The sequence below is a fragment of the Rhopalosiphum padi genome, chromosome 4 (genome assembly GCF_020882245.1).
Source record: "Rhopalosiphum padi isolate XX-2018 chromosome 4, ASM2088224v1, whole genome shotgun sequence".
Taxonomy (NCBI): domain Eukaryota; kingdom Metazoa; phylum Arthropoda; class Insecta; order Hemiptera; family Aphididae; genus Rhopalosiphum; species Rhopalosiphum padi.
Genome location: NC_083600.1, coordinates 22,016,245 through 22,032,605, shown reverse-complemented (window position 1 = coordinate 22,032,605; position 16,361 = coordinate 22,016,245). Strand labels below are relative to the sequence as shown.

Genomic DNA, 16,361 nt, shown 5'->3' with positions numbered 1-16,361 from the left:
ATGCAACATGGATCTAGATACAATTCTGAGAATCGTATTCTCTTCGATTTGATTTTTTGTGCTGTTCCATTTATGTATACTATAAGGTATACAACTGAGTAATGTACCGACGCACAATGGCCGCGTAATCGTCGTCGTTCTCCTCAATGGATTTCTATGCCATTGTGCACCTACTATTCTATATATTTTATACTTATATAGTTATGAATACACTTTCGTGAACTCTATTCTCTAAATTGTTAAAACACATACATTTCGTTAATTTTGTTCATCAGACAGTCCAGTATATTATATTACCATTATATTGTACAAGTTAACAATGAATTCTTTTCGTTTGCCAGTCAACTGTCCGCGTCATACCGTGTGAGATACTTTGGTTTATTCTGTTTATTACGTTAAATGAATTATTAATATGCTTCTGAGTACTAAGACTAACTACCAACCCCGCTACATTTTATAGTTTTATACGTATGAAAATGGAAATTGTGTAGTGTAATATTATTTTGTACTTCGTAGGTTAGGAATTAGGATACAAAAATGTGTTTCACCGTTTCAGCTTTCGGGGAGGGTGCTCTGTAGTCTGTACGGGCAGAGCACCCTCTATCAGTTAATCAGTTGTCGGCACCCCTCGAAAACGTGCTGAACTTGTACTATACTGTATTTATTTGTATAGCCGTAATATAGGTATAATATTTTCGGTATTAGATGATAATATTCGTTTGAAACAGCATTTCAGTCGGAGAATCGCATTTCTTTGCTCGAAAAATTGGAATTATCAAGACGCAGAAAAAATACCCTATCTTCCGGGTTTTCCGAATTATTATTTTTACTTTTGAGGAATAATATAATTGTAGCAGTCATCAATGATCATCACAACATTTTTTGATTTTCTTATCTGAATAGTTAATAATCTAATGGCATAATATTGAAATATAGCCGCCTAGCGTAGTAGCCTAAAATAATAATATAATAATGTTTGGTTATTTCCGTTAATAAATCGATCGTCGGCGTTCATGTGGCGTCCTTTGTGGTTTTTATATTATTATTACACCGCCGGCATCTGGCACGCGTCCTGCAGCTGCTCTGCCAAAGAACACGGTGTCGGTGTGTGTCACGAACACTTGAAAGACGAAAAAAAATTTATTAAAAATATTGTAGATGTTACGACGATCGTGTGTCGAATAATCGGCAGCACAGTGGGGATGGGCAGGAGGATATTTACTTTCTCGTTCGTTTCGTTATTTTGTATACCATACAAGCATTAACGTATACGGTTACTGTAGGTATCAACATCAATTACCAATATAATTGAAACAGTGAGCAACAGATTAGCTTGAACTCGGGAGTTCCGAACAAAACTTTAAACTACCTATTTAATAGCTAGTCAATAGAAAAACGCGTTCGGTTATCAAAGTATTAGGAACTATATTATAAGATGCTAATAACTAATAATTTTGTACAAACTATAAAATAATAACATATATTTATTGGAAGTGACTGAGGATGCAAAAGTTGTGAAAATTCGTCATGTTTTGAATTATCCTAGCATCCACTAACAATACTTTAAAACTACAGAACACTGAACAGGTACGAACTACGAATGTACGATGAAAAGCGCCAATTTCGGCCTTAATATCGTTATTATCACGACACGATGACCGTTCCTGCTTTTTTTCACCGTGCGATACTGCGATCGATGATTCGTAACCATCAACGCGCAAAATAATATAATATAAAACATATTCCGATCTTTTGGATGGAAGAAGAGATAGGTATAGCCGTAAAGGCAACCGCTTTCGTATTTCTCACATAGTTTTTAAGAATATTTTCTGAATTATATTTTACGGCGATTGCGAAAAAAGGTATGAACGGGTGATGAGGCGGCGGTGGACGACCAAAATATATATAACATGAGTCAAATGGCAAATACCATAATAAACGTTATATTGTTGGTTTTTCCTTTCCGTCATTATGGGTCGTAAACCTGTCATAAAGACCTCGATATTGTAATGTATTATTATCAGTTTATAAACGTTGAAATCGTAGGTATACATATAAATGTATAATGTACGGCTAAATAATGTGGTGAGAAAAAGAGATATGTAAAAAGCGAGCGAAATCGTCGGTTGACGGCGGAGGTGGGCGGTTGTGAACTCATGATGGTCGGAGGGGTTGCGGGTGTCGTAAAAAAATAAAAGCCGACTGGAGTTGCCAACCGTAGTGTTGTTTACCGGGCAGCCCATAAAGTTGGTCACGCTGCCCGGATGTCGCTAGTCGGATTGGCCCGACCGATCGAGGTCACTGCGCGTGCGCTCTGCCGGTTCAACGGTTTTCACCCACGCCGACCTGACCAGCGGAATCGCGATCGATAGCCGTTCGATTTTGGTGATTAGCGGCACAAAAAAATTGGCCAAAACGAAATTTTTAACGACGAAAGCCATCCAGAAGTCCATTTCCATATTCCTGAGGTGTTTGTGGTATTTTCGTTCTCCGAAACCGGCCGAATCACCGGCGGACGCGGTCCGCCGGGATATCGATAGTTTTGGAGTGATGTCGATAGTGACGGGTAAGCGTCGCGGTTGGCGTCCGGCGGCATTCCCTCCATTGTTGCCGCCGCTACCGACGCTTCTTCTCATTCGCGAAATCAAACGCCGCGTCTCTTCCCTTTGTCGTGCTCGCTCTACGGTTTATTTATTCCGAGTCCGTTACCAAACGCACAACACAGTTCCTATTCGCTTTTCGCTTGCCCTTCTGTCTACGAACTCTAAAAATACCGCACACAATGGCCGACGTTGTAGCTGATGTTAGGTAAGTCTTTATTAGCATTATTAATTATTGTTAATATTATTATTACTTACAACTATTATTACGATTATTATTATTATTATTATTATTAAGAGTTTATGTATACTATTGTTATGTATTGTCACTGCATTCGCGCCGACGCGTTGTGGCCGCGGGTGCTAACGTCGCCGCCACCAGTCGTGGGGGGGCCGTTTTTTCCCCGTTCGCCGCGATTACGCGCATACTTCGTTGGACGCCGACGCCAATGCCGCGCCGAGACGTTGGCTCGCCGCGAGTCTTTGACCGCTGTCGACGATCATCGTCTCCCTTGACCCGTGACGACTCCCTGCGCGGAGGACTCAAATCGTCTACCCACCCTACTGGTTGAACTAGGTTTACTGTTTCAACTAAAACTATTTCCAATCGGACATCCGGCTTTTAGCGGTTGTCACGGACAGGCGTGGGAATCACATGGTCGGGTGGCGTACGCGGTTGTTAATCCGAAATACATCGCTTTTCGACCTTGCCGATAGACGCCGAATCGTTTTTTTTTCTGAATCGCTAGGCGTCTGTTTGAAGCGGTTCGCTTATCTCACTATGTCGCCATCCTCGCTCATGTCAGGACCCTCGCGAAAAAAACATTTAATTTATCGATAACGTATGATGTTTTTTGCTTATGCAGTTACGCTCCATCAAATTACAATTAACAGAGGTCAGTCATGTAGCACGTTGACCCCTCATTCTTATAATCATTGCCCCTGTAATTGGCCCATTAGTCGGTGTCAATATTAGTACAGTAGTAGACAATAAAATGTTGCCCTCATATTGTGTTCACTCTTCCCTGTTTGTTATGTAAACAAATTCAATACTTGTTATAAAGTTAATGCATTTGTTGGGTATAGTATAAATTTATTATTATTTTCAAAACTAGTTAAATGAATAAAGCAGTTAAAAATAATAAAAAATAATAATAATAATAAGAATAATTCAGTTTCAACTGTGCTGTAAACACCTGGACTATATATTGTACAGTCACTGCCCACCTGCTAGAATTCTTTTATCACTTATTATAATTTCTATATCTTATTTGCTTGTAGATATATAATAATAATTGTATCAGTATGATGTTCAGTCAAATTAATGCTGTAATCATCTATATTATAGCTTTTGTAATTAGTAAACAATTTTTAAATGTTTTTTTATTTTCTTTAGTGAATCAATCACCACCCCAGAAAAGAAAGTAGTAGAATCGCCAGTGAAAGATAAGAAGGTGCCAGATTCTCCAGCCAAGAAAGTTGAATCTCCAGTGAAAGAAAAGGCTGCTGAAAATGGATCCGCAAAAGCTGAAGAGGAAGACGATGAAGTAAAAGAAAATGGTGCTTCAGAAGAAGAAGAAGAGGATGTTGAGAAAGAACAGAATGGTGACACCAAAGGTATGTGTTTTAGTTAATATATATTATATATGTATATTTGATTGAATAAAATTTATGAACTTATATTATATATATTTATTTTAGACGAAGAAGAAACTGACAGTTGTCAAAAGGGTGTTAAGAGGAAATCTGGTGCTTCTGAAGCAGCAGTTGAATCTGAAGACAGCGAGAAAAAGGCTAAATTAGAAGAAGCTGAAGAAGATCCAGCTACTGCAGAGCCCCAATTTGTCGAAGCGTAAACATATGTCCATGACATTAAATTATTCTAGACCCTGCCCTCCTTTTGTTATAATGATAACTACCATTTTGACTTCGAAGCAGATCTCTTTGATACATGAATTATAAACTCTCCATGTTCAATTTGTTAACTGCTCCAAATTATAATATGACGTACAAAATGTTTCCTTTTCTCAAAACTCGACAGCTCCGCGGTACTTTGATAATTAATTAATTTTAAACTTAATTTTAAGTTAATGGTTTTTTTTACGTCTTAATGAACTTGGTCAATTTTTATTTTATATCTTTTTACTATAGGATATGGTAAAATTATATTATACAAAAGTATAGTTTTAGACAAGGGATGGTTTCTTTTTAATATTAATATTGAAAACTATCAATATTTCTTTAAACTACAATGTAAGTAGCTAGAAAATTAGTAATACCTGTTATGGTCCCACTAGTAAGGTTTTTGTATTATATTCTACTTTAAATTTAAATAAACAATTTATCTATAAGTTCAAAGTGGAATACATTTTTAAAACTATGGTTGTAATTACAATTTACCTATTTAGGATAATACAGTTCTAGTATTAAATATATTTACCTATGGTAATTATATATATTATATAGTCTATAAAGTCCTACCTACTTTATTTTTTTTACCCTTGTATACATCCTATTTCATTCAATTTTTCTTTGCATAAAATAGGTGTAATTTTTATGATTATTTAAAAATATTTTTCAATGTCCTGTTTTGGTAATACTAAAAATTGTGTATCTTACACAGTCATAAATTGTACTGTACTGTATCTGTTTTAATTAATAAATTGTCTAGAATGTATACCTGGCATTTGTGATTTACTATATTAACTAAAATCCTATTCAACATCATTTTTTTTATTTCATAAAAATGTTTACATTAGCTATAATTTTTGATTATTAATTAATATTTAAAAAAAGGGGTAATAACAAGTTCTGCAATTAACATACTATAATTTTACTTTTTCAATCATAATTGTTTTGTCTAGTGTTATATTTTAGTTTCACTTGTAAATTAGTCAATTGTTTTTTGAAATTACATCTGTAATGAATTACATTAATGTAATTAATATTTACTTGTTAGTGTCCACTAAGTTCATTAGTATCATAATGGACTTTTTTTTTTGCATAATGCAATTATAATTGGTTAAAGATTAATCAGAAAAGGTTTTGAAGATTTATTTTTCATTAACAGTATTATTGATGAAAAAATTCATTTATAATTGTAAGCTTTTCTTACATTTTTTATTTTGCATATGGTAATTAATTTAATTGTCTGTTACTAGTTATTAACACAATAACTTTTCAATCTATTTGAAGTATAACAAATTATTGTTATTTATTATTATTATTCCACAATAGTAGAATTTCAATGTATTTAGTATTTTTTTTCTAATGATGCATTCTTGTTATAGTACAAATTTTTTTCATATCTGTTTTTAAAATGATAAATTTAATTTATTTTTATTTTGTATGATTATAAGGGTAATTTTCCAGAGTTAAATTTAAGAAAATATTTCAAGGTTCCATTGATCTATTAGAATTTTAAATATGTTCTTCCAATAAAAACAATTGCAATTGATCTTGCATTTGAAGTTTTGTGTCCAACTTATAAAATCAATGTAGGTAACATATAAATCAGTGAATATAATATATTAGAATAATACTTTTATAACAGTAGAACACAAATAAACCAAATTCGTCAAATCAAATCATTATGTATACTAGTATACTATAAGTAATTAAGATAAATTATTTCTAACTTGTATGTGTAATATAACAGGTTATGTTAAATTATAGATTTTTATACCCTATATTTTTGTTGTAATTTAAATGTTGACTGAATTATTTTAAATAGTTATATTAGTGTTATGAATTTTTTGTAGGATTTTCTCAGTTTGTTTAAGACATCAAATTTCTTGCCTTTTAATTTTTTTAAATATTTATCGTTCATTAAAATATAGTAATTGTTTTATTTTTTCGTAATTAAGTTAACTAGTTATATTGCATTGATTATTACAACATACCGCCTTAAATGTGAATTTATTAGTCTTGTAGATAATTCACTTTGTGAGTAATTTTGTATTACTGTATATTGTGTTAGTATGTATGTTCCACTTGACACTTACAGAATAATTTGAAAACAAATTAAACTATTTAATTCATCTATTATTCAAACTATGCAATTTTAAAACAATTAGGTAATAGCTATACTTAAATTATAAATATAATATGAAATTTAAATATTTAAATATTTAACAATTGATAATATTTGTATGTATATATTTTTTTCTGAAGTAATAACGTAAACATCAATTACAATAATTACATGTTAGTGGCCACTGTTTAGTGCTCAATATTTGCCACAATGAAACTTTATAATAATATAATTGTCATTTCAAAAGTTACATTAAAATGATGTCAATTAAGAAAACAATTAGTGCTACAATTTTTTTCGGAAATCTAGGTACTAGAAGTGTGCTTTAAATGCTGATTTATTTTATTTTATAAATGTAATACATTTTTATCGTGTTGACTAAAATGAAGAAAACGTACTATGCTTTGCCGATTAGTCAAGGTATGATGTCATGGAATATATTATAATGTTGTGTGTTCATTTCGAGACAAGAGCTTAGGGCCTTAGACGATATTATTATATTTACTTAATTCTTGTTAATCTCAATTTTCGATATAAGTCAGGATAAATATTGTACGTGCGTCAATACGCTGAACAACGGGTAATACTCCGCCACTCGACCGTATTATATTTTATACTTGGGCATATTTTATATTGTTGTTAGGCAATTATGTTTTATTATTATTACCAACGCTTAATCTTATAAGTCGTGTGTATGGGACACGTCAATTGCACCGGTTTTCGGGAAGACACAGAAAGATCGACGGACAAGTCTAGAGTAGCGGAGTGTGGACAGAGTAATAACTAAAAAACTGTATACAAGTACTTTTTATTTTGTTATCATAATTCTTATTTTTTTTAACACTGAACGAACTCGGTACGAGACCGGTCGCCATTATTGTCCTTGTTGTTGTTGCTATTCGGCTTTCGCCGGCGTTGGTGACGTATCACGAACGTTTAGTACTATCGTCGTGGTCGGTGGTGGGCTGGTGGCAAACGGGCGACAGCAAGTTGTTGTGCTCTCAGATGGCGGTGTGTGGAGAATTTGTGTGGTGGCGGTGCAATGCGCATTTTTTCTTCCCGGCCCCGGGACTCGTCTCTTCCACGGTTAGCCCGCAGCTGGTCGATCGGCCATTTTGAGAATTTTTGGTCGGGGGAAAAGGAAAAATTCTTTTCCTATCAATTTTTTTTATTGACCATTTTGTTTATGTATTTTCGAGATTTTAATCCCTTTACCGATTCCCGTAAGTCGTCGATTAAACAATAAATTATGACAGTGCTCGATCGTTTGCGAATATCGCCGTCGTTCCGCCGAACCAGCCTCGTCCGATTTTGAGGTAAGCCCGTGATGATACACTACAAGGCTTGATTAACTTGGCAGTACAGAGACGGTTTTGATTAAAACTTAGAGTTGACCGTGCAGCGAACGTTCGGCGCAGCACGCTAAAAAATCTGCTGTACGTCGTTGGTTAATGACAACTCGTTCGTTGGGAGCCCTGGAAGGTAAAAAAGCGAACGCAATGGGCAACGCCGCGACGGCTAACAAGAAAGGCGACTCGGCTGAGAGCGTCAAAGAGTTCCTCGACCAGGCCAAAGAGGACTTCGAGGAGAAGTGGAAAAAGAACCCTACGAATACGGCGGCCCTTGAAGACTTCGACCGTATCAAGACGTTGGGTACGGGTTCGTTTGGCCGTGTCATGATTGTACAACATAAGGCTTCCAAGGAGTATTATGCTATGAAAATACTTGACAAACAGAAAGTGGTGAAGTTGAAACAGGTAGAACACACGTTGAACGAAAAGAGAATTTTACAAGCAATTAGTTTCCCGTTCCTCGTCAGTTTGAAATACCACTTCAAGGACAATTCCAATTTATATATGGTGCTTGAATATGTGCCGGGAGGTGAAATGTTCTCTCACCTGCGAAAGGTTGGCCGTTTCAGCGAGCCACATTCGCGTTTTTACGCGGCTCAAATAGTGCTAGCATTCGAGTACCTACACTATCTTGACCTAATCTACAGAGATCTCAAGCCAGAAAACTTGCTGATCGATTCGCAGGGCTATTTGAAAGTGACTGACTTTGGTTTTGCGAAACGTGTCAAAGGGCGAACATGGACCCTGTGTGGTACGCCTGAATATTTGGCGCCCGAAATTATATTAAGCAAGGGATATAACAAAGCCGTCGACTGGTGGGCTCTTGGAGTTCTAGTATACGAGATGGCTGCTGGTTACCCACCATTCTTTGCCGACCAACCTATACAGATATACGAGAAAATTGTCTCGGGCAAAGTACGTTTCCCATCACATTTTGGTTCTGACCTAAAAGACCTACTGAGGAACTTGCTGCAAGTGGATCTAACCAAACGATTTGGAAACCTGAAGAATGGTGTCAACGATATCAAAGGACACAAGTGGTTTGCATCAACAGATTGGATTGCCGTGTTTCAGAAGAAAATTGAAGCTCCGTTCATTCCTAGGTGCAAAGGACCAGGAGATACAAGCAATTTTGATGAATATGAGGAAGAAGCATTGAGAATCTCTTCAACAGAAAAATGCGCCAAAGAGTTTGCCGAGTTTTAAGGTACGCAAACTGTCTATTTTATTTAGATACATTTATACATTTTGTTTTTGCAACCTCAGTACACAATTAATAATAAAATAGGAGGACCAAACTGTTTATGAGAAATTCTGCTTGTATCAATATTATTATGATTTAGTAGGTTTTTACTAAGATGGCTTTGTTTAGCCAGTGGCGTTCGCAGGAAATCAATTTTGTTCAAGAGTCAGAAAACTCAGAAATATTGTTATTACATCACTGTGTGAATATATATACCATGCTGAACTAAAATGACAATGGTACATTTCATACATATAAATATACTTAGGTATATTTATACAATATCAAAATCTTGCTCTACCTTAGATAAGATACAATCTCTTTTTACATTGATTATGTTCTTTTGTTAACTTGTTTACAAAATCTGAATTCATATATTTCTTTTGATCCTTTCTTGTTGTTAGATTTTGACAAATTGGGACTTTAGAGACATAATAGATAATTGAAGTATAGTTATTTGTAAAAAAATAAACATATATATATATATATATATAATATATTATAACAATAATAATAATAAAAATAAAAATAATTATTAATAATTAACTAAATTAAAATATTACTAGTTGTTACTTATATCATATTATTATTATATAGTGTATTCTGACCTCTGCGTACACCACTGCCTAAGTTTTCTCAAACCTTTTTATTTACTCAAAATAATCAAATATGGTTTAATCAACTATTAAAATGAATAGAACAATTTTTTTAGCCAATAATTTAAGTGTATACGTAAAAAATTTTCCTCATCATAATGTATTATTTTATGTTTAAAATCGGTGCCATTTGTATTGTACCACCATTTGAACAACAGGTATCTGATTTCTTTGCTTTTATTATCTGTTTAAACATTTTAAAGAGCTTGTCTAATATTAATTACTGTATAGTAATTATTATTGTTAATAATTTTTTTGTTTTTGTTTTTTTTTCGGAATCGGATAGTTCCTAGTGAAGTCACATTTTAAATCTCCAATGTTAATGCAATTTTTTGTTCATGTAATGTTGACAAAAAAAAAATTAAAAATTATTCTATGTTCTGAATGATTAAATCTATTGTGTAAAATGCTAAAATGTTGAAAACAAATTGCATTTAAATAATATAATATTTACTTTTATGTTTAGTTTAAATGTAAAGTTTCTTAAAAACAAATTTGAGTAATTGTTAATTTTTGTATAGACATTTAAAGAATTTTTTTTAACTTGTTATATGTTATCTACACTTGGATATTTTTGATGTTTTATTTGGAATTCACTAAGAACTATTCATTTTGTATTCTGTTTTGTTTTTCTTTATACATATGTATGTATTTATTTATTTATTTTTATTTTCATGTCGAGTGCAATGCTATAATGTGTTAAGTGGTTTTTTTTAATGTAGAATTCACACTGAAAATATACTACATAATATACAATAATAATTAATATAATTATAATTATAGACTTAAACAGTTAACGATATTCTAGATATTAATATTTTATTAGGTTTCTTTAAAAAAAAAAACCATTTTGTCCCATTTATTATACCTGTTTGATACATATTGTTAAATTGGCTTCCCAACATTTTGTGACAGAATACTAATATCCATGTATGTATTTTTTGTTTATATATATACTAAGCTCTAACTGATATTTCATTTTTCGTGCGGAGTTCAGGGTATGTTTCCCGGAGTTAGAAGCATCTACATATTACAACTTGTACTTAACTTAAAATTATGTTTTTCTTTAGGTATCAGTCTTGAAATGGTGTCAGCTCTTATGATTTTAAGTTATAATAAAACTAAAAATAATTTTATTAATAATCGCTTTACTTATCTACTTATTTATTACACACCTACAGTCTTTTTGTGATTTCTCCTTAATTAATTACATTAATTATGTTTTATTTTAATTATTTGTTTGTCATTTTGTAAGAAGCACAATCTATGAAATCATATTCTTGTTACCAATATTTACCATGTTTAGATTTTAAATGTGTAATAATTTAAAACTTAGTCTAAATGAGCATAAAAGATCCCTAGTCAGTATTTCAAACTAAAATAATAATTATTGTTTTATAATCTTTCACTTTATTATTGTTTAACTTTTGTTTTTCAATTGTCTATTTTTAGTTACAATTGATGAGTATTATTTTAAATTATTATGTTTTTATTATTATTAATTGTGATGTTTTTGTTTTGTGTTTTAACAAATCATTAGGCTATATGATAAAATTAAAAATAATATTTCTAATATTTTAGATGGCATTTAATATTAGGTATTGTTTGTGTATGAATTTATGTTGGTTTTATTTATATTTTATTTTGTAGTGTTCTTTTAGATCTATCATAATAATAATTATTATTATAATACTATGCTGTATATATATTATATTTTATTAAAATTATTTAAAAATAATATTTTTGTTGTTTTTATATATACAATTGTAAACATATGTGTTGTTAACCTTGTTACACTGTTAACATAGGTAGATACATCATAGTTTACTAGAAACTCAGATATTTAAGGTGTTTAATTTTAAAAACACTATTTAAAACAGGAATGTGCTGTATTTCGACATAAAATAAAATATGAGTTAAACATTTTAAGTCATTGAGTTTACAATTCAAATAGTCTAATTAAAAGAAATACGTACAGTAAGCAATTATGCTAATCTATAACATTTTATAATCTGTTAACATTCTACTGAAGGTGGGATAACATTCACAAAACAATGGATGGATTATGCTTAAAATAATCATTGACTTGTAATATGGCTATATATATATATATATATATATTTATTTATTTATTTATATTATTATATATATATAATTCATATATTTATATAATATTTAGTATATATTTGAATGTAATAGTTTGTAAATATAATTTATAACAAACTAAAAGTTTAAGGTGTAAGAAGCTTAGGAAGCATATCACTGCGACGTCGACGTCCTGGACCACCAGCAAAATTAGCTGCTGCCATGCCCATTAAATGTTTTGCCGCTTGTGTGCCTGAATAGCCTCGGCTTAAGCCCAAATCAAGCCCACGCTTATTACTGAAAAACAATTAAAATTTTTTTAAAAATTGAATTTTTACAATTTATTTTTATTAAACGTTTGAAGAGCTCAAATTGATTCACTATAGTATTGAAAGGTCAAAGTATATAACTTAGCCTTTAGAATAACTTATTATTAGTGAAATTTGCTCAACACAGGTTTCACAGGTAAGTTATATAATTATATTGTTATAAACTTTGGTTTATGGATAAAGTTGTTGTATCCCCTCAGGAAGTTTAAAAGTGTATCAATGTTATGCAATGTTGGACAATAACTGTGTACCAACCTTTGATATAACATTCAATATCTGTGTTGATTCTATACTATATACCTTGTTTTTTCTTACTTGAATATTTGAAGATACAATATAAAAGGTTTAAATAAAAAAATGTAATTCGCATATCATTTATTTAACCAAAGTAAGCATTTTTATGCATATATTTATATAGTTATATGTATCAGTTAATTAATTGTATTATATAGTCATATTAAGTTAATTTTTTTATTTTGAAACTTTAGTTGGCCTTCCTTTCTGTTATTTTCCTATACATTTCTCAAACATGCATAATTTTTAACTGTATTATATTTTTGTTTATTTTTATATTTTTATTGCATTTGCCTATTATTATACATTTGGTATAGATAGTAAATATTTAGTAAAAGAAAAAAAAATAGAACTGATTTTTAATCAAGTTGAGTGCCTTTTTTTCAATTTAACTTATAACATACAAGTTAAATACAGATAAGTAACTTTTAACTATAAACTCAACTTATAATTATTCTTATATTAATTTAACTTAATGAGTTAATAAAATAATTGATTAGTTAACTTGCCTAATGCCTAGGCTTGAGAAATAATACTTACAGATTATGATTTTGTGATTATTATAAAATTATACTTTTTAATAAATTGACAAATTGTTAAATATTTTAATCAATGTATAAAAATAAATAATAATATTAATAAACTATTTATTTTTATTTTATTAATTAGATATTGCATTTGAGTAATCGACGAAATGTAATTTATGGACAGGGAATATTGAAGGTAGGTAGGTAATAGGTGGTAGTGTAGTACTACACAATTACAATTAGGTACTTCTGCATATTTTGTGATTTGGATATTTTATACTTAGTCATGTACAGTGATTTTTATAATTTGTTTTCATGTTTAAATTAATTTTTTTTTTTAATTGTGTACCTATGTGATTTTTAGATTCGTTGTGGGAAGGGGGAGTGTTTAAATTTAATTAGTATTCACTTCAAAGTTTTTGTTTTTGCCGCATGAGTGTTGATTTGCAATCTGATTATTTGTTATTATTGCAATGAGAAAGTATGACTGAAATTGTATACTATGTTGTTAGGTACTATTGATCAGTTTATAGTTTGAGACTATGACTTATGATTGTGAGTAGTTTTAAAAAAAATATTAATTCACATAATATATTACTTGCTTACACAACTTAAATTAATGTTAATGAGCCAGAAAGTACTTTATATTTACAATTCTTATTATTGACTATGTAGATTTTTTATTATTTAATCAAGAAAAAACCGTTTACCTATATATTCTTAACAAATAATATATAGGAATACCTCTATAATATAAATTATACTATAATATATATCTATATATAGGTATACAGTCATTAATGTCTATACATACACACATTGCGTCATCACTCATGTATTTTTTACTATGTACTATTATAATGGTACCTACCTATTATAAAAACTAACAAAGCATATAAAAACAGAATATAAAAATTGTTAGCAAAAAACTATTAACTATTAGGTACCTACTCGGTAGTAAGTACTAGCATTGGTTATAGAATAGATTATTATCGTTTAACTTATATACCTAGGTAACTATTTAGAACGCTTAGTTATAACTATTTAATATTTATCATAAATGTAGTTAATAAATTATTAATTTAATGCGCTTATAATATAAGTATTAAACCTTATTATTTTTATTGGATTCAATAAACTTGATTTTTTCCGTTTGAACATTTAGGACTTCAGAAGAAAAACTCAAAAAATTGTATTTTATTTCGTAATCAATCTCAATAGATTGAAAATCAATTTATACTTTTTGAGAAATACCACAATCAACGAATAATGTACTAATGACTCAATTTTAATCCCATTTCATATATTTTTAAATACCTACCTACTCTTATATTTATTTAAATTTTAAAAGTAACGTGTAATAATATTGTTCTTGAGAATTAATTTTTTTTTAAAGGAAATAATATTTTAATTTGTTTTATGATTTATTGGTATTACATGATTTTTTCATCTTTCAATTATTTTCATTTATGTTATAGACTTACAATACATTTTTCATAATGTTAATTTATAATATTATGTTTTGCGATATTTCATGAATATTAATATATTATATTAAAGAACTGAACAGTCAACATGGAGTAATAATATTCCCGTTATGGATATTGCAAAATTGAATAGACATCTTAGTTGTTGAAGGTTAGTTGTAGATGTCTATCTGCGAAATGTAACTTTTAATGATTGACCAAACTAAGTAATTTTTCCATATAAGATAAAAATCATATTTTTCTATAAATGCTACCTATAATAACTACCTAGTTATAAGTCTATAGTACCTACTTTTTTTCCTCCGTTTGAATCGCGAAGCAATGAGGGAAATATAGAAGTCTATAGTATCTATAATTACCTACATATATTATGATATGCATTTGGCATCTGTCTAGTATTTAAGTATTTAAGCAGTATGCTTTCATAAAAAAAAAATAATAAAAATAGCCGAGTAGGTGATACCTTATACGTTTTAGCTGTAGACTTAAATTTTTTTGTAAATGTCAATTTTCAATTTTGTAAAAATAAATTAAAAAATTAGAATATTAAATGTTATTTTTTTTTAAATTTATCTCGAAATTCTTGATGTGGAGTCACGAAAACGCCAAGAAAATTAATAATAAATGTTGCTATTATATTTAGCAATATAATATATTATAATCGTTTAATCTTGAGATTTTGTTTTTTAAATAAGGTCAATGTTTTGGAACTAGGTTGGTGAATTACATGTGGTAAATTGGACCAAGTTCAATCTAAACTTAACTGGGATTCTCGTCAAGAAAAACAAGAGAAAAAAATCAAAAACTTCGGTTTAGCAAAGCTTAACTTTTTATTCTTAACCTGATAATCGAGCTAAATTGTGCTTTTACGAAATAAATGTTTAAGTTTGTGTTGAACTGATGGGAACAAGTACCTACTGAAATCATTTATTGAAAATATTTTTCTTAACTGGAACCACTACTTTATTATTATATTAGGTAATAGATTTACTGCAGTTTTTTGATTTGCATTATCTTGTAGGTACTATTTGATTAGTTCTCTTGGCGGAGAGAGTTTAGTAGATTATGTATTATAATTCACTTACCTACAATATAAAAATGATGACCAGGTGTACAATACCAATTCGCACTTAAGCTTATTTCTTAATTAATATTACTAGTTAGTAGGTAGTTTCTAATAAAACTTTTAAGTGTGTTATTTTAGATATCACGAAATATTAAAATATGATTTAAAGATATGAATATGTATTTTACGTGTGAGCTTACTTTTAAGTAGATAGGTAGATATTACCTCTACTGTTTACGATCTATACTACTTTCTATACATTCTAACATTTCTAACTATTAGTAGGTAGGTACTTTATAAAATAAAAAATTTTCAAATATACTCTGTAAGTACGATTTTAAAACTAAAACAAACCATAATTGATAATTAAAAACAAAAATTTAAAGTTGGTACCAACTACCAAGCTTTTTTTTTTATTAAATATTAAAAGATAATGGTCATTCTCAGTTGGACTGTTGTCTGTTGATACCATATATTATGTTTGCAAAGGTAATTTTTCATATCTAAGCTTTTATTAATTTAAATAGCAAGGCCGTAACTGGAAATTAATTTCGGAGGGGGGGGGGGGTAAGCTAAAAAAATTGTGGAATCATTAAATAGTAGGTGTATTAATAAATAATATTATTTTATTTTATTATAAAAAATTGATTTCGATTTGGAATTTTTAGCGTCTACAATAATTGTTACTT

At 30.0% G+C, this 16,361-nt stretch overlaps 3 protein-coding genes across 3 annotated transcripts in view; 2 read left to right on the top strand and 1 right to left on the bottom strand.

Annotated features, from left to right (window-relative positions):
• The first annotated feature begins 2,595 nt into the window (after positions 1-2,595).
• Positions 2,596-5,277, top strand: LOC132928726 (prothymosin alpha-like). The gene is made up of 3 exons (XM_060993585.1): positions 2,596-2,808; positions 3,997-4,217; positions 4,302-5,277. The coding sequence occupies exons 1-3, from the start codon at positions 2,783-2,785 to the stop codon at positions 4,454-4,456; spliced, it is 402 nt and encodes a 133-aa protein (XP_060849568.1). The 5' UTR covers positions 2,596-2,782; the 3' UTR covers positions 4,457-5,277.
• A 2,311-nt stretch (positions 5,278-7,588) lies between these two features.
• Positions 7,589-11,622, top strand: LOC132928724 (cAMP-dependent protein kinase catalytic subunit 1). Its single transcript, XM_060993582.1, has 2 exons — positions 7,589-9,192; positions 10,171-11,622. The coding sequence occupies exon 1, from the start codon at positions 8,085-8,087 to the stop codon at positions 9,189-9,191; it is 1,107 nt and encodes a 368-aa protein (XP_060849565.1). The 5' UTR covers positions 7,589-8,084; the 3' UTR covers position 9,192; positions 10,171-11,622.
• A 132-nt stretch (positions 11,623-11,754) lies between these two features.
• The window catches only part of LOC132928727 (diuretic hormone class 2), a 46,445-nt gene continuing 41,838 nt past the window's right edge, over positions 11,755-16,361 (bottom strand). The window contains exon 4 of the mRNA XM_060993586.1: positions 11,755-12,266. Within this exon, the coding sequence (XP_060849569.1) occupies positions 12,116-12,266 (151 nt within the window). The 3' untranslated portion in view covers positions 11,755-12,115. The remainder of the gene's footprint in view (positions 12,267-16,361) is intronic.